At 41.6% G+C, this 25373-nt stretch overlaps 1 protein-coding gene across 1 annotated transcript in view; it reads left to right on the forward strand.

The window, feature by feature from the left end:
- The window catches only part of pgm1 (phosphoglucomutase 1), a 76499-nt gene that overhangs the window by 46645 nt on the left and 4481 nt on the right, over positions 1 to 25373 (forward strand). Inside the window, exons 5-10 of the mRNA XM_041208890.1 lie at positions 6366 to 6556; positions 6989 to 7143; positions 10355 to 10470; positions 18177 to 18312; positions 21948 to 22131; positions 23618 to 23752. Of these exons, the coding sequence (XP_041064824.1) occupies positions 6366 to 6556; positions 6989 to 7143; positions 10355 to 10470; positions 18177 to 18312; positions 21948 to 22131; positions 23618 to 23752 (917 nt within the window). The remainder of the gene's footprint in view (positions 1 to 6365; positions 6557 to 6988; positions 7144 to 10354; positions 10471 to 18176; positions 18313 to 21947; positions 22132 to 23617; positions 23753 to 25373) is intronic.

The following is a 25373-nucleotide window of genomic DNA, read 5'->3' on the forward strand; positions in this document are numbered from 1 at the left end:
ATTTTGCTAACCAACCACTTATGGGGGACTTTATCAAAAGCTTTCTGAAGATCCAGGTATACTACATCCACTGACTCCCCTTTATCAATTCTGTTAGTAACATCCTCAAAAAACTCGAACAGGTTCATCAAACATGATTTCATAGGAATTAGGAGCAGGAGTAGGCCCTGCGAGCCTCCTTCGCCATTCACTAAGATCATGACTGATCTGATACCTTTTTGTCTGACCCCAAATAACCCTTGACTCCCATGTCTATCAAAAACCTACCTAACTTAGCCTTGAATAAATTCCATGACCCGGCCAGCCTCCACCACTTTCTTCAACTCTCTTCATTCACTTGTGCATCCAGTGGTGATGCAATTTCTCCTGGCCAAAGTTTCAGCTTCTATTGCAGCACAAGCAACAGCCACCTAACATCTGAGTGCCACAGTGGAAGCTGAGACTGCTGTCCTGCAAGGTGCAGCTTGCTGCCATGCAAGCTCAGACTACTGACATCATGGATGTGGATTACCTTGTGCAAAGGATCCTTCAGGGTCTCGCAGCACTCCAGAATTTACTCCCAAATGGATTACCAGAATTTTTGAGGTGCACCCCAGGGAAGTGACATGGAACTATTGAGCTGCAGGCAGCTCACCACCACTTCTCAAGGGCAATTGGGATGGGCAATAAATGCTGACCAAGTCAGTGATGCCCACATTCTATGAATGAATAAGAAAAAATATGACGAGCAGCTAAGAAGTAGGCACGTCAGGAGGAGTAGGAAGGGAAGGAAAAGGAAGGGAACAGACAACAAAAAGGCCCCTTTCAGCCCAGGCAGAATGCGATACCCCTAACCAAAATTTCAATATCCCATCCGCGATATAGCTGATGGCAAGAGCTGTACCCTCATGATGGTGAGATTGTGCAGCATAGAGCAGACCGCTGTGAATCTTGACATCTGTTTTATTGAATACTGCAGGGTTCTTCCAAAGACGTGCAGATAGCAGAACCATTGTTTCAGCGTGACAGAGATCTGCTCCATCACATTTCAGATGGCAGCATGAGTTTCATTGTATGCATGTCTGACGGCATCTGCAGAGAGGAATACAGTTAACGTTTCGAGTCCGTATGACTCTTCACCAGAACTAAGGAAAAATAGAAAAGAGGTGAACTATAAACTGGTTTAAGGGGGTGTGGGACAGGTAGAGCTGGATAGAGGGCCAGTGATAGGTGGAGATTGCTAAAAGATGTCATAGACAAAAGGACAAAGGTGTTGTCGGTGGTGATATTAGCTAAGAAATGTGCTAATGGTGTCATTAAGGGTAGAAAGCAGGACAAGCAAGGTACAGACAACCCTAGTGGGGGTGGGGTGGGGGGAAGGGATCAAAATAGGCTAAAAGGTAGAGATAAAACAATGGATGGAAATACATTTAAAAATAATGGAAATAAGTGGGAAAAGAAAAATATATATAAATTATTAGAAAAGGGGGGATCAGAAAGTGGGTGGGGATGGAGGAGAGGGTTCATGATCTAAAGTTGTTGAACTCAATATTCAGTTTGGAAGGCTGTAAAGTGCCTAGTCAGAAGATGAGGTGCTGTTCCTCCAGTTTGCGTTGAGCTTCACTGGAACATTGCAGCAGGCCAAAGACGGACATGTGGGCATGAGACCAGGGTGGTGTTTTGAAATGGCAAGCGACAGGGAGGTCTGGGTCATGCTTGTGGACAGGCCGACAACACCTCTTTGTCCTTTTGTCTATGACATCTTTTGGCAATCTCCACCTATCACTGGCCCTCTATCCAGCTCTACCTGTCCCACACCCCCTTAAACCAGCTTATATTTCACTTCCTTTCTATTTTTCCTTCGTTCTATTGAAGAGTCATACGGACTTGAAACGTTAACTGTATTCCTCAACGCAGATGCTGTCAGACCTGAGTTTTTCCAGGTATTTTTGTTTTTGTTTCGGATTTCCAGCATCCGCAGTTTTTTGCTTTTATCTTCATTGTATGCATGCTGCCCACATGTTGGAGGAGGAACCCTATACCAGGTGAGTATCACGTGCTGCAGCAGGACCTCTGCGCCAGGTATGTCTCTCATGTGAGGTGTCACATTGGCATGAGAGTCATGAGCCATGTCATCAACATATAGCCCATGTCGCCCAGTAGCTAACCTTTGGTGGTGGCAAACTGCTATCTGATGCTGCCAAGATTTGGCGCATTGACCTAAATGATTCACTGCCTATACAATTATAGAAAGCTCCAAACACTTACAGGTCATAGGAACTGCCAGAAGAAATCAACTCACAACTAACCTGCATGTAGTTGAAATCCCTTTCAATTGCGCTGGTGGTTAGTGCTGAGAAGGGAGTCGCACCTTCTGTTCAATGCGAGATCAGCTGTGCAAAGTTAAGAGAGAGCATTAGATGGAGCATTGTGCTCCAAAATGGCACCAGTGGTGTCAAATCATTATTGCACAACTGATGATGTCATGATCTACCTGGCCTACCTACTTCTAGGACATTTGCTACATTCACATTAGTGACTACGCAGTTCATCCCACTGGTCTGTGCATATGGCACGGATGGCATTTTGAAGCTTTAACAACACTTGTGGCGCCCAAAACATGGGTGTTAATGATCCCAATTTTTCATCCATAATGTGAATGCATTATCTCTCCCCTCTCTCACTAAGGTGAGTATCCTACATGTTGTAGGAGGAGCCCTATACATCACATGTGTTGCATGCTTCAGCAGGGCTATTGTACTCGTCGTGGATTCATGTGTTGTAGTAAGCACTTCACAACTGGGTTTGGTGCTGACTATTCATAGCAGTCCTCATTGTGTGAACTAGCTGTTAAGATACAATTTACCAAACCATTCCGTATTTAATAAGCCACCAGAAATTCTAGATACTCCCATTTCCATCCATATAACCACACAAAAATAATTATTGAAAGAACTTTAAAGTAGAAAATACATTGTATAAAATGAAAAGCCTTGTGTAAGATTAAAAACATCCTGACAAGACATTCATGACCTGTGTCTTAAACTGTTGGTGGGCAGTTGTTCATCATTTCTATAGTGCAGCCAGTTCTAATATAAAAGTTCTGTACCAATGGATCAGTGGATCCTTCATCAAGATGGAGTTGCTGACTATGAGCATGCCCTTCCATTTCTGATTCCCAAACTGCCCACTCAGCTGTTTTAAGCTTTTGACCAACGTGATATTAACTGATGACAGCTGCTGCAAAGTAGGTGTCATGTTATTAAGTGCTGCTAAATGTGTGAAGAATGCTGAATGGGTTTTTAAGTGCCCTAAAGATGATGGCAAATATCCCTGTTCCACTGAAGAATGAACAGGATTGGTGAAGCACTGCTCATTTCATGTTTCTTCAGTTTAAGTTGCTCTAGTTTTGATAAGGTTCAAAAGTGCGAAATATTGCTTAATTCTTAAATAAAACAAGCTGTATAGTATTTTTAATGTAGGGTTTTATTTCTAACGTTAATCTATTTTTTCGACTTTCTCTCTTCATTTGCTCTCAATCCACTTGAAAATCATTGGCTGAGAAATTTGATGAGTTCTAATGGGCTTAAAGTTGGCAGAGTGATGGCCCTGCATGCTGAGGGTTGAGCCATATTTGGCTTTGAGCCTCATTTTAAATGCAGCTGGCAAAGTGCAGATGCTGAATGGGGGCCCTACTGTAGCTCACTGGTTAAGGAGGGTCGGAAATAGCACTTGCTATGCTGAGCTGATTGGCAGGTTGGGGTGTAGTGGGGGAGGCAATATGGCAGGTTATGGGGCCAGCAAGGGTAGCAGACCTGTGATTTTTGTTGTCTCAGAAGAGCATTCTTGCTTCTCTTAGGCCCGCATTAAAATTGTCATGTGCTTTTTTTGAGTGGCCTTCAGTAGCCCCTTTATTGCTTGCTGATTAGAAGGTTCAGGACCCGGCACAGCTAGTTGGAGAGATGCTCAGCTCTGCCTATTTCTACCTGAATTTGGTATTCAGTGTTCTTCAGCTGTCTGTATATTTATACATTTAAGTCAGGGAGGTGCCCTGGATAACTAAAAGCCACCTGAAACCAATGTGGCTTTAGGCACACTTCCAGCGCAACTTGGGCATGGTGGTTCACAGGGCAAAAACTGGAGGGGGTTTAACACTCCATAAACTGATATGTGAGTTCCATTTCTCCCCCACTGACTTAAGATTGCAGGGTAATTACAATGAATAAAGCCACTCAGCCCATCCAGAAAGACTCTAAACTTCCCTCATTGCAACATCAAGTTAAATCCAGGGTGTCCACCTGCACACTTTAACTGGGTGTCCATTCTATGGGCCGTTCTTCTGTGAAGCATTCCCTGATGTCAGTCCCAAATTTATCTTTTACTAGTTTGAATCTGTGTCCCCTTGTTCTCCTCTTGCAGCTTATTTAAAGTAATATAATAAAGTAAAAAGATTTACATTCTCAATCCTCAAGTATCCTTGTACGCTGACCTCTCCAATGTTGCATCTGGACTGAAAATCCAAAGCGGGGCTGACTCACTGAGGCACAGATGCAAAGTAACCAGCTCCATTCTGCTCAATGTTTATTTGTGGATCTCAGCAACAAGATTTAATTGTGATGGTATCTCAGCTGGGCCTAACTGTCTGTCTCTGGGTTGAATTAACCCTGTGAGGGCTGGAAACAGGGGTCGGGACTGTTTCTAGGTCCCGAGCCCAGCCCCAGGAGGAACTAGCCCCTCAGCTGTGATTTTCCCCTGGGAGGCCAATTAATAGCCAGGGGGGAGTTGGGGTGAGGGGAAGAGGTGTGTGTGGCTGCTGTCCACTGTCCAATTAAGAACTGTGGGTAGGATCTCAAAGCTGTAGGGCCAATCAGGGCCCAACTTGCTTGACAAGAACAGCAGGCTGCAATGGAAACCAAGTATGAGAGAAGGGACTTTCAAATGGAGGCGCACATTCTCCAACTTTTGTTGAATCTTTAATTACAGGACAGCCAGGCCACCACTGTGGATGAATGAGATGAATCCCTCTATAGGGAGGCTTGCAGCTGTTCTTATGCCCAGGTCAGAATGGAGGGCTTCTACTTCTGCCTGGAGCTCTGGCCCTCCGGCCTGTTACTGGGTACCTGCCTCCAGGCACCTAAGCTGGCACCTGCTGCCTGCAGGAACCTAGAGGCTAACTGGAAAATTTCAGCCGGCCCTCTTTAATTGCTGATCCTGCCTCTGCAAAAATCACCAGAGTTGTGAATCTGTCTCTGTCACTGTTTCTCTTTCTCTGACTCATATTCCAACAGGGGTCACTGAATAACGATCAGAAATGTGAAACTTGGTTGATTATTTTCCTCTTGGGTTAGGAGTGCCGCATTGAATTATAGGGTCTGTATTGCCATCTCAGCACAGATAAAGCATTAAGCCTCAGAATGTCTTGTTCTGTTCGGCTCAGTTCTACATTCTGCATTGTTTTTTTAACAACTGAGCCCTGGACGTTTGGCATCTTGTTTGTGCAACTTAAACGGATAAGCTCACTTTTCAAAACATTTTTTAATGGGATGTGGGCATCGCTGGCTTGGCTAACATTTATTGTCCATCTCTAATTGCCATTGGGAAGGTGGTGGTGAGCCACCTCTTGAATTATTGCAGTCCATGTGGTTCAGGTACACCCACAGTGCTGTTGGGGAGGGAGTTCCAGGATTTTGCAGGTGGTGGTGTTCCCATGCATCTGATGTCCTTGTCCTTCTAGGTGGTAGAGGTCGCGCGTTTGGAAGGTGCTGTCGAAGGAGCCTTTGTAAGTTACAGCAATGCACCTTGTAAATGGCACATACCACTGCCACTGTGCGTTGGTGGTGGAGGGAGTGAGTGTTGAAGGTGATGGACGTGTCAATCAAGCGGGCTGCTTTGTCCTGGCTGGTGTCGAGCTTCTTGAGTGTTGTTCAAGTTGGATTCTCGAGCTGCACTGCTCAAGCCTCAAGTAGGGCTTGAATCAACAACCATTTGGCTCTGATAAGACTGCTACAACTGAGCTAAGGTTGACACTTTTAAATAATCTATCAATGCTCAGCAACCAAGTCTCATACCTGTGGGATGGCCTTTTGAATATAAGAGCATTCTGTATACTTCCCAGTGCAAGTCTGTACCTGGAGATATCTAGGGATGAGAAACCTCACAAATCATTCAGTCAGTTTTGTATGTTCAAAAATATACAGCATTAAATAGCAACTGCTGCTGTGATAGTATATCTTATGCTTAGGTTCAAATCTCGTATTTTCTGGACATCATTCTTAACTATTTTCTGCTAATTAAGTTTAGCATTTCAGTGTATTATCTTATTATTGCCTGTGAGTTACACTTTTCTGTCATCAGAATGTTGTTTCATTCATTTTATTCTCTAATAGTTATGGGCCCTTATGTTAAGAAGATTTTGTGTGAAGAGCTTGGGGCTCCTGCAAACTCCGCAGTGAACTGTGCGCCCCTTGAAGACTTTGGCGGGCACCATCCTGATCCGAACTTGACATATGCTGCGGACCTGGTGCAGGCAATGCAAACAGGAGACTATGACTTTGGAGCTGCTTTTGACGGTGATGGTGTAAGGAAAACCATTTGTCTTCCTGTCAACACTCTAACTCAGAGCTGTTGTATTGTAACTTCCTAGTTTCAGTGCTAATGACTTAGTCTTTTTTTAAATGTAAATGAAAGGACCTGAACATATGAGCCATTCAAGGGCAGTACCGTGTTGGCATTAGTGCCTTAATGCTCAGTGTCTTGGAATAGAAATACCATAGATTCTAGTCTAGCTCTGAAGTCAGGCTGGGCCACATAGTCTGTTGAGTCTGCTGGGCCACATGAGTCTGCTACTCAGTAGATGGGAATTTTGAATATAAAAGCTCAGTGTGCCATTCTGTGACTCAGTGTATCAATGTATATCCGTATTCATACCACCCTGATATGATGGCCTATTTTTGCTATCAATTTTACTAAGGATAAAATATTAAACCTATTAAATTGAACTTTTTTATAGGATCGGAACATGATCCTTGGAAAACATGGATTCTTCGTAAACCCGTCTGATTCCGTGGCTGTGATTGCTGCAAACATCTTCACTATTCCATACTTTCAGCAGACTGGTGTACGTGGATTTGCCCGCAGCATGCCCACTAGTGGAGCACTCGACCGGTGGGTCCGATTTACTTGTACTCTGAAGCTTTTTTAGTTACAGTTTCTGATTTTTTTTCTCATTTGTTTTATTTAATCAGAATTCTTGCTTTTGGGACCTGTTTTGAAAAAAATACATTTATGAGGACATTCCTTTGTTCTTTCCTTTCTCATTTGATTTTGTTGAAAACTATATTCCTTTGTTTTTGCTTACGGGAGCATTCATTTGAACTTAAGAAATAAAGAATTCCATGACCAGTTCCACAGAATCACCCAAACAGTTATGATCCAAAATTCTCCAACACATTACCTGCCCTAGAGTAGGATCCATGTTAATAAGTTAACCACGGCCTGATAGGAGTCTAAACACCGTGTACTAGTCCAATTTAGAGCAAAACTCACTTCTTTTAATGATGCTGGTAATTTAGCTCCCAAACACTGTTGAGCTCAGTAATCATTTCAAGACAATACTGCCTTGTTGCTATTTATACTTGTTTTTTAATTGAGACAAATTAAGAGAACAAGAGGATCTTAAACACAGTTTTGTTATAAGTTTGAATTTTTTTTTGAAGGCTTCTGATGACAAGATTTCCTCTAACCAGAAAATGCTCTAGTATTGTTTCCCATTCATCAAAAATACTTACATGTTGCATGTTACCACTATTGTGCTTAGTGATGCTATTCAAAACTTCTGTAAATAAGATAATCCTAGTTAATTTTTAATTTAAGCTGCTTTACTCCTTTGTACCATATTGTGAAAATAATAGTTTAAGTTTCAGAATATTCCAAAGAATTGTGGTCTGCAACACCGTACTAAATATCTTTGAAAGAATGATGTTTGAACAACCAGCACATTCCCAGCTCAGTGTAGGCTGCCCCTCCTCTGCCTGTATGTATTTTCACTTTCTCAACATTGCCTTCTGCCTTTGTATGCCTCTTTTCAATCAAAAGATGGGCTTGACTATGCGCTTTTAAGTAGGTACTACCAATGCTGCTATATTTTAATGGGAATTAACCTCCTTATATCTCTCCGACCCAGTGCCAAGATGGAGGTTATAAAGATGAACGATGCTTAATGACAGTTATGATTCAGATTCAAACTCGCACCCTCTGAATGAGTCTTCTAATCTACTAAAGCTGGCGTCAGAGATAACTCATCTTAACCTTGTCTACCTATTGGGGTTGTCTGTTCTCTGTTTCCTCTCCCTATCTGCTTTTCTCTGATTTGAGATAGCGCACCAACATGTCAGATGACAGGGTAGGATCAGTCAGTAGGGTAGGTCTCCCACTTATAATTTTTATTTTTACTCCTATTCTTTCAAGGTATCCTCATCATTCAAAGCTGAAATAATCTCTTGGTGAGCTATTCCAAAGTTTCTGCTAATACAGCTGAGAAACCTATTACTGGTAGTATGTGAAAGATGTCTGCTCATGCTTCTCCCTGTTAATTTTCCTCCTGTACCTGAGTGCCTAAAACCTCTCCACAGCAGTGCAATCAAACTCGATAACTCTTGGTTGTGGGAGCTAATGGCACAAACCCACTTCCCTTTATTGTGCTACCTGCGTTGAATAGGTTATAGCTTTTCTCTCCTCACCCGGATATATCCCTCCCTGAGAAACTCCTTATCTACTGGCTATATTGCAATAATATGTTTGGAAATGAAGAACTTAAATCACTTGAGCTACCAGCCCACCTTCAATTCTTGTTTGAAAGCACTTTTTTTAAATGGATAATCTGGATGTCATATGACATTTCTTACGAAGGTGGTACAGGTAGCTGATGATGTTGGCTTGACAGATTCACAGTGAATTAACACATTTTAGTCATTCAATAAAATCGACACAAAAATGTTTTCAAGGAGAAATGTTTTAATTGGAGTCATTTTTATGTATGCATGCTTGCGAAGTCCATCTAATTTATGGTGTGCTAATTGGGAGACAGACAATGATAAAATATGTAATGAGTTAGCAAGAAACCCATTCTTATTCTGTTGGTAATATAGCAAGCCTTCCTCCCCAGAGCATAAATAACTGTGTTTCCACATTGCAAACCCCAGTTCCTTAAGCCTCCCTCCCTGGCCCCCTCCCCTCTTGCCCACCAACAACAAATGCAGACAACTCATGGATTTTTGTATCATTGAGATAGTGGTAATCTGTTCAATGGTTCTGCTGTACCCCCACTTTCTGTTGCCCACCGAGACAAACTTACTCAAAGACTCCCTGCACTCTATCCCTGAAGCCACACCTTGGCTTCTATCACCTTCATGCCTTTCAGAGCTCATCTTGTCCAGGAAAACTACCTCCTACCCTCTTGATCTCATTTACACTAAACTTCAAAACACTCAGCCTCCGTGATGTAGTACTTGTTTTCTTAAATTCAGAAGAAACTTCTTTACCCAGAGAGTGGTGAGAATGTCGATCTCGCTGCCACAGGGAACTGTTGCGGTGGATGGAATAGATTCATTTAAGGAAAAGCTAGATAAACATGAGGGAGAAAGGGATGGAAGGACATGTTAATGGTGAGATAAAGAAGGGTGGGAGAGGCATATGTGGTGCATAAACGCCAGTATGGGCCAGTTGTTTCTGTGTTGTACATTCTATTCTATTTTACTATGCACCTCCCTATCAAAATCACTGTCAGCATATTGTCCTCAAAATGCCCTACCTCAACCACTGACCTTGCAACTTTCATTCCATCTTCAACCCCCCTTTTTGGGGTTATTGAACGTATTGTTGCCTTCCAATCTGTGTCCATCTTTACATTAAGTCCATGTTTGAATCATTGCAGCTTGGCTTCTGTCCTTGCCACAGCACTGAAATAGAGTTGCAAATAACATCCTCTGTAACTGTGTCCACTATTTACCCATCCCACCAGCCCTGCCATTACCTTCTGCAGCCTTTGACATGACTAAGACCATCCTTCTCCAGTGCCTCTACCCCATGGTCCAGCTCAGTGAACTGGCCTCACTTGGTTCCACTCTTACCTATCTAATTGTAATGAATGCACTCCAGCATTGGCTTTTCTTCCTGGTCCTACACCATTCCCTCTGGAGTCTCCCAAGGATCCATCCTTCGCTGCATCCTCACTCTATTCTACATATTCCCCTTTCATGACAGGATCTGCAGACATGAGATCAATTTCCACAATGCATAATGGGTACATTTTCTGGGCAGTTTTCTTAATGAGTTGAATAACATTGAAAACTGGACTTCTTAACTCCTTTCTTTGAAGGGTTGCTAAGGCTACAAAAATAGCCTTGTATGAGACCCCCACTGGCTGGAAGTTCTTTGGAAACCTGATGGATGCCAACAAACTTTCCCTTTGTGGCGAAGAAAGCTTTGGTACCGGTAAGGTGTTTTATTTTCTATTTGGGGGAATGAAAGGGATTTTTTAGTTTGGTGGAGAGATGGTTTCTAAATTTCTGTGTGGTTAAACATTATCTGTTGCCGGTTCAAAGACGACATCTTTATAAATGTAAAGGTTTAAACAGTGTAATGGCTGTATGCTACTAGACCCTGGAAAACATGCTCACATTTGAACTTGATTGTCATGGGATGATGTAGAAACACATTATAGCAGGCGTGCTCCCATATGTGGTGCCTTGGCAGTGCTGAACAGCAGTTCAGTTCTCAATACCACTGAGTGGTTAATACCACAGTGAATCCAAAGTCAAGGTAACTTTTTATATATATATTTTTTCCCCACCTGTTTCTATTATTATTATTTTAAAATTTTATTTCCATTCATTGTTTTATACCCACCTTTTTAGCCTATTTCGATCTTTTCTCCCACACCATCCCCTCCCCCCACCCCACCCCCACGAGGGCCATCTGTCACTTGCTCATCCTGCTTTCTACTCTAATGTCACCATTAGCACCTCCTTTAGCCAGTATCACCACAATCAACACCGCTTCAACCTTTTGTTTATGACACATTTTGCAATCTCTCCTTTGCCTCCATCAATCACTGGTCTTCTGTCCAGCTTCACCTGTCCTGCCCCCCTTCAACATTATATGTTCCATCACATTTTTACTTCTCTTTAGTTCTGAAGAAGAGTCATACAGACTCGAAATGTTAACTCTGTCTTCCACTCCACAGATGCTGACAGACCTGCTGAGTTTTTCCAGCAATTTTTGTTTTTGTTCAAGGTAACTCATCCTTGGATTACTACTGGTGCTTTCTAGCAGCAGTAGTGGCAGTGAGCTGAGAGCAGATTTGCCTTTTCCCTTTGACCTCTTGGAAGTATGAATGGGCATTATTGTGAGATTCACACACTTTCAAAAAGTAATGATAATTTGGAAAGCTATAGGTAACTGAGGTACAAGGATCCCAAGGTCTCAGTTCTGATCCCTGCTCTGTGTTGGTTTGGCTGATTTCAGCCAGAGTGGCTGTAACAAAATGGGGTTATAATTGTTTCAGCACCTCTTGGTGCGTGAGGGAAAAATGAGCTAGGGCTTTCATTTCTGATTACTGCTCAGTGACGTGAGCTGCAATCTAAACATATGTGGATATCTGGGGAGCGACAGAATCGCTTGGTTTCCATTCACCCTACAGTTGCGTTTTATAAGATTTTAGTCAAGGAGTCATAGACTACCCAAAAAAGGTGTTTGGAAGCCATAGGTGATTTTAAAGCAGTTTATTAAGAAACAACAATTTAGATATGATACATCAGCTAAATAGGCAGAAAAGATATACAAACCCATAAAAGGTGAGAATGGGTAACAGATCCTAGATCAGATGAAATTATGGGGGAAGCAGGGGGATATAGATCTTCGTGGCCGGCAGGGGCAGTCTCCTTAGAACAGTTTATTGGTTGCAGATCAGCTGACCTGATGAATGAAACTGACCTCCATAGCTGGAAGTGGCAGTCTCTTCCGTTCCCAGTCATCTTGAGTTAGCCAGAGCGTTAGGATGAAGCCAGCATGGATCACTTCAGAAAGCTCTCCTCTGTCCAAAGTCTTCAGCTAACCAAGGTGTCAAGCTGGAGCCAGCATTGGTCTACCTCGAGAAGCTCTCTTCCATTCAAAGTGGTTTTTCCCTCATGAGAGTCCATTTATATACTGTATTTCTTGAAATTTTGTATCAATCATTTATTCAATTGCCCATTGGCAAGGGATGTATATTCAAGGTAATCCCTCCTATTTCCATTGGAATCACATGAAGTCATTTTGTGGCTCATTGCTTGTTAGGACGTCCTGTTTAACCTTCAGGCAGTTGCTTTACATATGGGTCATGAGGTCAGTCCCGTTCTTAACAGGATTAGCAATGTCTTGTTTCAGTACCTGTGCTAAAGCCATGTCCTTAGCAGAGATAACAGCCTTCACTGTTCTGTGTTTGTCAGCCAGGAAATCTACTATGGGAGCTTTATTAATAAGAGAGAGAGCTATTCCTATAATATTCAATCTTAGGATTTTATAAAGTTATTACACAGTGATTTCTTATGATTGTTTGTTAGCACTCACTGCCTATACAAGATTGTAATTTTGATGAAGTTAGTAAGGGTGCTTGGCACCCTTGGAACTGTACCCCTGCAACTCTGCATGATAAAAGCAAGAAGAATCATGTGGCAGTAAGGTAAGTCACTTTATGACCCTTTAACATTGCAGATGTACAGAGTTCCACTGTAGTATGGTATGTCAGAAATATTCCTGTACTTTACAAATTATTTTCAATACCTGAATCTGATCACAGAGTATTTCATCTGATCATACAGTTAATTTTGCTTTGATTTTATGATCTACTACTTTCAATCCCAGGTAAAACAGCAAGGAACTGCCCTGTTTTTTCCCCTCTAGCAGTCTTTATTGTTTTTCACCATGAGCATAATCACTCTTTGGCCTGGGATAGCTTAGGCTGCAAATTTCCCAACACGCACTTAGACTATCTTCATTACGTATAAAGTGTGGTAGTAAACGATTAAGAAGTTGTGTAAGCTAATCAATTGTACTTATAGTTCAGTGGGTAATGCCACCACCTAGTGTGGTACTAAGTCATACAGAGTAGGAGGTTGTAGGTTTGTATACTGGCCTGTGCTCATCTTGGGTGGGGTGGCAGTTTGGAGCTCTGTAATTTGCTTCATTGCCCTTGGGCAAGAAAGAGGGACAAATCAACTCTGGTTTCACCCTTGATCAGTATTTAGAGATCACTGCTGGACAATAGGTGCGTTTGGGCTCGTGGAACCATATCCACCAAAAGTCCTGTTTGAAATCTTCGCTAATGTGCTTCACAGAACAATTTATTGATATATGTTTAATGAAAGATTCTGGTTTACTACTGATTTTTAAAGCTAAGCCTTTTGAGACCAATTTTAAAAACTTAAACATTATAACATCATTGTAAGCTGAGAAATGGATCAAGATGAAATACATATCCTTAATTTTACTTGCATGATCTAAATTTGGGAGTTCATCCATTCATATCTTTAAACACACTGTCAAATTACTCTCATTTCCCCTGTTTTAATAAAAGCAACACAATTTCTTAATTTTCTTAATATCAGCCAGCAACCTAGAGAACAAACAATGGTTGTGCTGGTGTTTCCATAGAAATGGGGAGGGATCTTGGGATGTAGGTTCTCTAGCAAAACCTGACTAATGGGGGAGAATTTTCTCCCCGTTGGGGAGGCTATGCAGGGGCAGGCATGGGTGGGCGCACAGCCGACCAGCGCCCCTGATTGGCTGAGCACTGCCATTTTACGTGGGCAGGCCACATGCGCCTGGAAACGCTGAGCGCTCCCTGTGCAGGCTTGCCTGAGTTGGGGAGTGCGCTCTTTCGTGCATGTGCGCGAAAGAGCGCAAAAAATCTCCGAGGCACAAAGGTGCCTCAGGGAGATTACTTTCACTTATTATACATTGGTTGAAGGTAAAAAAAAATTTTTAAGGACGTGTCCCCTCATGTGAATCATGTGAAACTGTCACATGAGCTGGGACATGTCCATTAATTTTATTAAACATTTTTCAAACACTTTTAAAAACACCCATGAAACCTCATCCCGCCTCTGAATGACGTTCCATAAAAAAAGCGAAAGCTGCCTGGGCTCTTTGCCTGCCTGCCAACCTTAAGGTTGGAAGGGCAGCTCAGGTCAATGATTTAATTGATTGTCAAATGGCCTTAATAGGCCTTTAACAGTTCGGTGGGCGTGCACTCGACTCAGCTGCGTGCCTGCCGAACTGAAAATCTAAATGACACACGGTAATGTCGGGATGCTGAAGATTCTGCTCATGGGATGGCTTGTACCCTTCATACCGATCTGCTGCTTCTACTCCACCAGACATCCAGCCCAGCTGAATCTGTTCTGCTTTGCCGGGTCTTTTTAATACTCCCCTTTCGACATCCTCTTTAACTATTCACACACACTTTGTGTCTCATAAATATCTTTATTTCTTTGACTTTATTTCATTATGTCTCTCTTTGTCTTCGGCTAATATCATGACTACCACTTTATCATCTCTTGTTCCCCACCCAAACACTTCACTGGCCATTCAACTTCTTTACCTGTATTTTGTGTTTTTTTTTTAATCCTTCCCATCTTTCCCAGAATTCTGTTTGCATCCCTTCAGTCAAGCTTCTGCCCTGCCACAGTACTGAAACGGCTCTTATCAAAGTCTCAAGTGCCATCCTATTTGACTGTGACGGAGGTAAACTCTCCTTCCTCGTCTTTCTTGACCTATCTGCAGCCTTTGACACGCCATCCTCCTCCAACGTCAGTCCACTATCATCCATCTAGGAGGGTCAGCTCTCATATGTTTCCATTCTTACTATCTAATCGTAACTAGAGAATCACTTTAAATGGCTTTTCTTCCTGCTCCTGTGCCATTCCCTTGATGACATGAAGGATCTGTGGATCTGCCCTTGGCCCACCCCTATTTACCCCTTGGCAATGTCATCTGAAAGCACATCATTAATTTTCACATATACGCTGATGACACCCAGCTCTACCTCACCATCACCTCTCTTAGCTCGTCCACTGTTGCTAAGGTATCAGACTGCTTACCTGATATCCAGTACTGAATGATGATTAAATATTGGGAAGACTGAAGCTATTCATATCTGTCCCTGTTCCAAACGCCATGCCCTAGGTTCTGAATCCATCCATGTCCCTGACAGCAGTCTGAGATTAAACCAGTCTGTTTGCAACCTTGCAGTTGCACTTGACTCCGAGATGAGCTCCACAAGCATATTCGCACCATCATGGAGACCACCTATTTCCACCTCCATAACATCACCCAACTTCAGCCCTGTCTGTGCTCACCTGTTGCTAAAACCCTCAGTCGTGTCTTTGTTAACTCTAGACTTGACTATTCCAACGTACTCCTGGATGGGCTCCCACATTCCACTCTCTGTAAACTTGAGATCACCCAGAACTTTGACCCAGACCTCCCTGTCGCTTGCCATTTCAACACACCACCCTGCTCTCATGCCCATATGTCTGTCCTTGGCCTGCTGCAATGTTCCAGTGAAGCTCAGCACAAACTGGAGGAACAGCACCTCATCTGCCGACTGGGCACTTTACAGTCTTCCGGGCTTAACATTGAGTTCAACAATTTCAGATCATGAACTCTCTCCTCCATCCCCACCCCATTTCCGATCCCCTTTTTCCAATAATTTATAATTTTTTAAATATATTTTTCTTTTCCCACCTATTTCCATTATTTTTAAATTTATTTCCAGCCACTGTTTTATCCCCACCTTTTAACCCATTTCAATCCCTTCCCCACACCCCACCCCCACTAGGGCTATCTGTCACGTGCTCGTCCTGCTTTCTACCCTTAATGTCACCATTAGCACGTTCTTTAGCTAATATCACCACCATCAACACCCCTTTGACCTTTTGTCTATGAAATCTTTGGCAATCTCTTCTTTGCCTCCACCTATCACTGGCCCTCTATCCAGCTCTACCTGTCCCACCCCCCCAACCAGCTTATATTTCACCTCATTTCTATATTTCCATAGTTCTGATGAAGAGTCAAATGGACTTGAAACGTTAACTGTGCTCCTCTCTGCAGATGCTGTCAGACCAGCTGAGTTTTTCCAGCTATTTTTGTTTTTGTTTCACCCAGAACTTTGCTTGCACCAAGTCCTGTTCCCCTATCACCCCATGTGCTCTCTGGTCTACATTGGCTCCCAGTCAAGAAATGTCTGGATTTTAAAGTTCTCATCTTGTTTTCAAATCCCCTCATGACCTTGCCCCTCCCTATCTCTCTAATTTCCTCCAGCTGCACAACTCTCTCGGATATCTCCACTGCTCTAATTCTGGCCTCTTGAGCATTCTCGATTTTAATCACTCCATCATTGGTGTCTGTGCCTTCAGTTGCCTAGGCTCTAAGCTCTGGAATATCCTCCCTTACACCTCTCCCCCTCTCTCTAGTTCCTTTAAGACACTCCTTAAAACCTATCTCTTTGACCAAATTTTTGGCCATCGAACCTAATATCTCCTTATGTGGCTCGATGTCATATTTTGTTTTATAATGAACCTGTGAAGTGCCTTGGGATTTTTAAAATTATGTTAAACGTGCTATACAGATATACATTGTTGTTGTTTTACCCAATTCTTTTCTTTTGTTGTGTGCCTTTTTCAGTGCTGCTCATCTATAATATCGCCAACCTCTAAGGGTTTGAAATGTTGATTGATTCCTGTTTTGTTGCCAGATACTGCCTAATCTGCTGAGTACTTAAACCCTTCTCTGTTTTTGTTTCTAGCATCCTAGTTATTCTATGCTGTACTCTCTATATGTCTCAGCATCCTTTCTATAGTATGGAGCCCAAAAGTACACATACTACTCAAACTGTTCTTGCTGAGCTTTTATATAGATTCCCCGTTACATCTTGACTGGTATATTACATATGTCTTGCCGTGGAAACCACTATGACCTTATCCAGTTGAGGTGTTGCCTCAGTAGAATCTTTCCTATTCTAAACTTGCTGCCTTTGTCCCATTCACCTCAGCCAATATCAGTCCTGAAATGGCTTTGTATGCTTCTATTCAGTCTAGTCATCAAGACTCAGTAGAACACTTCTCTCGGGTTAGGTAAATAACCATTTAACAACTTAGGTCTTTCTTCAGAAGGGATAATGAAAGATTAAAATTATTTTATAGAATCAGGCAAAATAACAGGAAACAGGAAAATATGGGTAAATGGAGAGGAAGTTTTGGTAGAATGATTGTTAGATCATAGAATCATTAAATGATACAGCACAAAAGGTAACTGTTCGGCCCATCGTGCCTGTGCCTGAGATGTTGTGAAAGGAGAGAAATGTTAAATAAATTAAAAGTACAGCTCAAAGCATTGACTTACCTGTTCACTGATGCTGATTGAGCACTTTTGTATATGCAAGATTTTCTGTTTTTGTTCTAGATTTTAAATTTTTGCTATTTTTTTTGCTTCTTGGATTATATAATCGTTTAATGTTGATTGGCTTAATATTAACTGATATGTCTGTCTTAAACATGTATTTAAGCTCTGTTGTGATATTGCTTTTGAGCTGTACTTGTATGTTGACCCTTTTCTAGTTTTAAATTTTCTTTTTATTCTTGTTTACTCTCCCCATGCTCTTGAAAGTGTTGTTATGTAACTCAAAAAAGTGCAAAATTTCATAAACCCCTGAGTTGGTATCTCGTCTAGTAACTTGCTGGGTAAAGACACTTGTCTTATGTTATACCAAACTATACATAACAGAAAGTCACATGTTCAATTCCTGATCTCTGCTGAGTTAGCTGATCTAGTTCTTCATAAGAGTTGGTCTCATTGGGCTTTGAAGGAGAAAACAGCCATTGTTTCCAATTCTGATAGTTATCCAGTGAAGTGGGTTAAGGCTGAGAACATTGTTGGAATACAGTAGAAGGATCTTTTATTCTTTGAGCATTGAACAATCCCAGGGCTGTTTGGGTGCAAAGTCGAGTAAGTTTTTCCTTAATCTAACCTTACCTGGGAGCGCTTGATGATGACATTAAAAAATGTTTATTGTACCAGCACTTCATCATCATCATATTCACAAAGTTTTGTTTAATTAAAATCTTGATACATAATGACTTATGTTTATTATCTCTTTTAAGGGTCTGACCACATTCGTGAAAAAGATGGTTTGTGGGCTGTGCTTGCCTGGCTGTCCATTATTGCCAAACGCAAACAGAGTGTGGAAACAATCATGGAGGAACACTGGCAGAAATATGGTCGCAATTTTTTCACCAGGTTAGATCATCTCATTCAAAAAACTTCTTCTGCCTTTCACATTAACATGCAGGGCTTCAAAACAAAATGCAGAGATATGCACCACATCTGGTTCTCATGTTTATCTACAGGTTGTGGTCAAATTATGTGAAGACCATGATTTTCATTTGTCAGGGCGTTTTCCAATTTACTTTCAGGATTGGTGTTAAAAGTCATAAATACATGCGAACATACAAATGAGTGGAAAGAAACAGACCAGATCTGTCCTGTTTAGTTATGTCGTAGCTAAGTAACATGACCCCCAATACTCCTCATCCATTAGTCTCCTGAGAGAAGTAACAAAACAGAAATAAATAACCAAGGCCAATCCAGGTGTGAAAGAACCTGGGGAATTTCTCTCCGACTCTAAAGGCAAAAAGAAGAGTTCCAGGTGATGATAATGATCGCAAGTTACATTACCCAACATTCCACCTTCCTTTTGTACGTAACAAATATCCATGTCCTGCCAGAACTTGTCCATCTCCCTTCTGACTATTTACAATGAAGTTTCATCCATTTCATGAACTGGCAGCCTTTTCAAAAGGTCAAAAGATAAACCTCCTGACATCTAACCTAGTCCAATGCTTCACCACCATTCACCATGCGAAAGGACCAGAAGAGGACACAGTATTCTAGATAGAGTTGTTAGACAGGAACACTGTGGTGCTTTTGTTTTCTCCTGCATTTTCCTAGCTCCAGATGTTAATACTCTGTTTGCTTTCGCTGTAGACTCTCGGTGCTGGTCATGAACTGTTAGTGACTATCACACGCACGACTGAATTTTATCAGCCCTTTAGGAATGGGCTGGGAGATGGGAAGGCTGACAAAGTGGCACGTGGTGGCATGCCTGATGTCATCTTGTTGCCATGCCATTTATCCAGCAATGGGAAAGATGGCAGATGAGCTGCCCACTCAGAGTGCAATAGAATCACTTAAATGGCCAATAAACGGCCACTTCCTGCCTTTGTGAGCATTTTGCTGGAAGCTGGGGGTCCGCTGCCTTGTGGGGATACCACCCAGTGAAACCTTGCAGCTTTCCAGCTGCCTTGGGATGGAGTGGGGGGGTCTTCTTTTTTGGTTACTCTTTGGCCCATGGAGGAGCCCCCTGCGTGATAATGGCTGCCCCATTGGCAACAGTGCCACCTGTCTAACAAGCATCCCCCCAGCCTCACCTGCCTGCCAGGCCCTTGCTGCCCCCAGTCCCATTTACCCTTCTTCAAAAGTGTTGGCCATCGATGTGCCCTCGTCCTGCAGGTACAGCCTGAGCAATATCTCCCGCTAGCATTGGCACTGGTGAACTGTTGGCCCTCTGATTGGGACTTACTAGGGATGGCAGCCACTGAATTGGCTTAATTGGCTGCCAGCAACAAAATGCAGCCCGAGTCCAGCCTCCCGCCAAAGTGGTGTTGTCCCCAGTTTGCATCTTCGATGGCAGAACTCCTACTGCCTCTGCAAAATCCAGCCCTCAGGTTTTAACTCAGGCACCAGAATGATTGGCATTAGCTCCATCAAGATACATCACATACACTCATCAACTTTAAATGTCATTTGCCAGGCACAGGTCCATTCTCCCACTGAATCGAGACGATATTGTGATCTAGTCTTATCAAAGATTCATACAGCACAGACCTTGTTGTTATCCATGAACTTACATCAGTACGTGGAATGCCTTTATCGAGACCATTGGTGTATATTGCAAAGCATAGTGGCCCTAAAACCTATCCCTGCTGGGTTCCAGTGGTCACCAGTCTCCACACAGAGCCGCCACTATTAATGGCCTTGTCAACAAAAATGCATTAATTATCTTTCCATCCCAGGATCTGCCCTCCAAACTCTCAGGACCCTTTATCTTGTATAGCAGCCTATTATGAGGCATCTTGTGAATGCTGGGAATTTGCAGCAAGACTAGAAAATAGTGAAAAACCAAAACAGCTCAATTAACATCCAGATTAGAAAGATAAGTCAAGATTTCAGAAAGAACCCTTCAGAATCCTGATTTGTCAAAGAGACATACCTGAAATGCTGGCCTATGTGTCTGTTTCAAATTCTGATTAATCTTCAGTGTATTTCCAGTATTTTCCGTGTATTCAATTGCTGAAAGATTCTGCTCTGAAAAATGTTTCGACAGTCACGCTATTTACTACCTGGAAAGTTTGTGTTGCGGCAGGTGCTGAACATACAAACAGTTGAGATATGCTTGTAAATGAACTGCTGCTAGACTCGTGTTTTGTATATTGTAAGTCTACAGCACAAGAAATCGTGCACTCATTGCTAATGGAGAAATGCTATGTTTTGCTTTGTTTAGAAAAAACAGAACTTTTGTACAGAGTTTAAATGATTTTTATTCTGATGTTTAGTGACTTTGTACTCCATGACGTAATCCTCAGTCACTTCAGTTTCTTTTATGATGTCCGCATAAATGGCTGTTCATTAAGTTTAAAAATGATTATGTTTTAAGTTGTCTTATTTTTGTCGTATAAACAGAATACATATCAGAGATGAGAGGTTATTGAAAATGAACAACCCCTTGTGATGGATAGAAGTCACATACCTGCAATCCACACTTAGGTTATTTCACAAACCACATTTTCCATCTCTACTCACCTATGGTATGATAAACTGTGATAAATGAGTTGGGAGATCCCCATGTAATGTAATTTTCACTTGATCTGTTGGAAGGAGTTAGCTTGATTCGTAATTCATCCTTTATGTAAAAAATTCAGATATTCATTGGGGAACTGTGGCGCAACTCAGTTATCAGGATCATGTCTGAGTCAAATGTGTTTGATCTCCCCGGATGTTGATGTGTAAATGCATGACATGGTTCGGTTCTAAGCCATACAGACTAGAAAGCACCAAATTGAGGTCAGTTGAAATTTGTTTTCCTCTCCAGCTGACATCGATTTGTACTCTGGCGTAGGTCTCAGTGCCCTGGGTTATGGATGGGGGAAAAAGCAGCTAGAGTTATTGCCCCATATTTCTATCCAGTTAGCCCTGTCGAACAAATTTGTGTACATGTACAAATTTTGAGTTAGGGTTTAGCTGGGAAACCCTCCACAAACAAATAGCTTACAGTCTAATTTGACGTATGAAGAATAACCATTTCAGTGACGCATCAGAAAGCTGCCAATTTCTGTGAAGTATTCCTTAACACAAATCAACACCTTCAGAAGTGGTGAGGAGAAAACGAAATGCAATTGTGTTTAAGGGACATAAAAAAAAACTCAGCTGAAATATCTTTAATTAGCCAACAAGTTTGTGCTGATGTTTTTATCCACATGAGCGAACTAGTCGAGTCCCACTCTCCTGATCACATTCCATACCTTTTAATGTGCATCATTTTCAAGCAACTCTCTAAATCTCCTTTAAAGCAGCTACGAGCTCTCCTTCAGTAATGATTTGTGGCAGAGAATTATGCATTTTAGCCATCCTGACTATGAAGAAATTTTTCTAACCTCCCTTGAATTCCTTTTCGTGATTACTTTAAAATTACAGCTTGTCATTACTACCTTCGAAACAATCATATTTACTTCCCTAATCTTGAAGACCTGTATCGAATCACGTCTTAACTTCTTAGCTGTATGCACATTGTTCATGCTGATTTTTTTCTGCGGCAGGTATGACTATGAAGAAGTAGATGCTGCAGCAGCGGGTAAAATAATGAAGGATTTGGAGACTATAATGTCAGATCGCGCTTTTGCTGGCCACAAGTTCACCGTTTGTGAGGAAGAGTACATTGTGGACAAGGCTGATAATTTTGAATACTGCGACCCTGTTGATGGCAGCATCTCAAGAAACCAGGTAAGAGATTGATAGGTGTTGCAAGTGCACAATATCTAATTCATTAGTTATCAACAAACATAGAAGTCATTGCATTATAAATTGAAATTTTTGTAACTTAAACCTGAATAAATTTAGAAGATTACACCCCAAGGGGATTACACTTGAAGGGGATAAAGAAATACAGATGATGACCTATAACAATATAGTTTCTCCTGTCTCGCTTATCCTTAAGAGATGCCAGTCAGGAATGTCAGCATGAGAAAGACCATAAACTGCAATACGACCACAGATTCATTCCTGTGATTGACTGGAAATCTGGATGCTGATTTTTAAAAAAAAATATCGAGTTAAGAATTATGTTGGGGGAGCTATGAGCTTCAGTGGATTAAAATGGTAGCCCTTTGCAGGTCATTAATGAATATCTCCTCTGTTTGCTGGTTGCAAGGCTACTTTGTAAACTATGTTTTGGCAGTCTCACTGTGGTTTCAAATGGAAACAAGTCTACAGCATTAATGCTGATATTTTATATAAAAATGATTTGCTTCATTCCAGAGGCTGCTGAAGTTCGAGCAAAAACATCGCGTTGGAATCGTACAAAGCTTTATTTTACATTTGACTGTGCTGAATCTGACTTAGAAACGCTCAATGTCAAAAATAGATGCCTGAAGTGGGAATGTGTTACATTTCTAAAACTAAAATCTCTCAAATGTGAATATAAAATTGCCAAAAAAATTAATTTTGCAATGTACCAGAAGCACCAAATAAAATTTGGAATTGTTTTGCTTTTCCACATTAAATATTTTTATATAACCAGTAGCTTCTACAACCCATGTAATCCATTAACAAAATAATTTCTTTCCTTACAAGAAAGTGATTTGGGATTGGTTGTGAGCTAGAGAACAGCTGAAAACTTGGAGCTGTGTTTTAACTTTCCTTCAGGCAGGGATTAACATCCCCAGAAAATTTATTTCTTTATTCAGTCTTCTTCCCTTTCTTACTTCTTCATTCCCCAAGGTGCTGACTGATGATTGGTATAGTTGTACAGCTGCTTACAGCTATCTGATAACTCTCCCACATGGCTTTTCTTCAGATATGAACCTAGATGATGAGAACAAGCTATTCTGTGGAGGACATCACCTAAAGTCCTATTCCACACTAATCAAAAATTTTGTGCGTACAGACCTCCCAGCAGGAACTGCTGAGTTGTTGGTAGGAGGGAGGACCATGGCGTTTTTGCACATGCTCTACTCTGCGAGGAGTTATAGCACCCAATGATGGGAATCAGTTAGCTCAGCAATCAAACCCTCAGAAATGTTCCAAATACTTTTTTGATTTCCTGCTTGATGTTACAATATGTTCTACTTTTACATTGTAGGGTAGAAATATACACCAGTAACTCATAATAGCAGCACACTGTATATATTTAGAATGTTGGCCATATCATTGACATGTCACAGCATCTGTATCAACTCATGAATAATTCTCATAAATCATATGTTGACAGGGATTGAGAATCATTTTTACAGATGGATCACGCCTTATCTTTAGATTAAGTGGAACTGGCAGCGCTGGAGCAACTGTCAGAATTTACATTGATAGCTATTATAAAGATGCATCTAAAATCTTGAAAGATCCACAGGTAATTTTTTTTAATACATTTTTATAAATAGCATTTTGTCACCATTCTGCTTTGCCATCTTGGATCTATCCATCAAACATTGTGACCTGGTGCCTGGTAGTGCTGCTCTGAAGTGGGTTCGCATGAATTGTATGACAACAGTCTGGATGTTCATACTGAAAGCCTTACTCAGATTGGGAATTAACCATCTAGAAAGCTCTGAATTCACTTAAACATTATGGATAAGCTGCAATATAATTGGCAAAACACTATGTTTGGTTAGAATTATAACAAGTGTTGAGATCATACAGTGGAAAAGTGATGACTTCCCAGAAAGTTACTTCAAATCAAACCAAACAATTTAAGGAATAGGACAAGGCCTTTTGGCCCAACTAATGTGACCATAAGACTTAGGAGCAGAACTAGGCCATTCAGCCCATGGAATCTGCTGCGTCATTCATTGAGATCATGACCGATCTGAGAGTCCTCAACTCCACTTTCCTGCCTTTTCCCCACAGCCCTTGATTCCCTTACTGATTAAAAATCTGTCTATTTCAGCTTTGAATACGCTCAATGACCAGCCTCTTCAGCCCTCTGTGGTAAAGAATTCCACAGATTCACTACCCTCTGAGAGAAGAAATTCCTCATCTCTGTCTTAAATGGGTGACTCCTTACTCTGAGATTATGCACTCTGGTCCTAGACTCTCCTACGAGGGGAAACAGCCTCTCAGCATCTACCCTGTCAAGCCCCCTAAGAATCTAATATGTTTGAATAAGGTCACCTTTCATTCTTCTAAACTCCAATGAGTACGGACCCAATCTACTCAACCTCTCCTCATAAGAATATCCCTCCTTACCCAGGATCAACCTAGTGAGCCTTCTCTGGACTGCCTCCAGTGCCAGTATATCTTTCCTTAGATAAGGGGACCAAAACTGTTCACAGTATTCTAGGTGTGGCTACTTAGTGCCTTGTATAGTTTTAGCAAGACTTCCCTATTTTTATACTCCATTCCCTTTGAAATAAAGGCCAACATTCCACTTGCCGTCCCTATTACTTGCTGAACTTGTATGCTAGCTTTTTGTGATTCACGCACGAGGACCCCCAAAACCCACGGTGCTGCAGCTTTTTGCAGTCTTTCTCCATTTAAATAATATTCAGCTCCTCCATTCTTCCTGCCAAACTGCATAACCTCACATTTTCCCACATAATATTCCATCTGCCAAGTTTTTGCCCATTCACTTAACCTGTCTATATCCCTCTGTAGACTCTTTGTGTCATCCTCACCGCTTGCTTTGCCACCTATTTTTGTGCCACCTGCAAACTTGTCATTAATATATATTATAATTAATTAACTGTAAATTAACTAAATTGTAAATGTGACCTCTTTTCAGCTGGAGTAGGATATCTGTTTGAATTGGTGAGTTTCCAATCTTGACTGGGCAGTCTGTTTGATTTTCCAAGCAATGGTTAGGCATTCATTCAGAAAGAACCAACTCAGGCTGTTCTCCTGTGAACAGTTACAGAGGTCACCCTCCTACAGAGGTGTTGGTGATGAAGGCTAAAAGAATATTGCCATGGAAAACACTAATATGGGAAGGGATGTTGTTATATTGATAATACAAACCACTAACCATGGTCAGT

This window comes from Carcharodon carcharias, chromosome 16 (assembly GCF_017639515.1).
Source record: "Carcharodon carcharias isolate sCarCar2 chromosome 16, sCarCar2.pri, whole genome shotgun sequence".
Classification (NCBI taxonomy): domain Eukaryota; kingdom Metazoa; phylum Chordata; class Chondrichthyes; order Lamniformes; family Lamnidae; genus Carcharodon; species Carcharodon carcharias.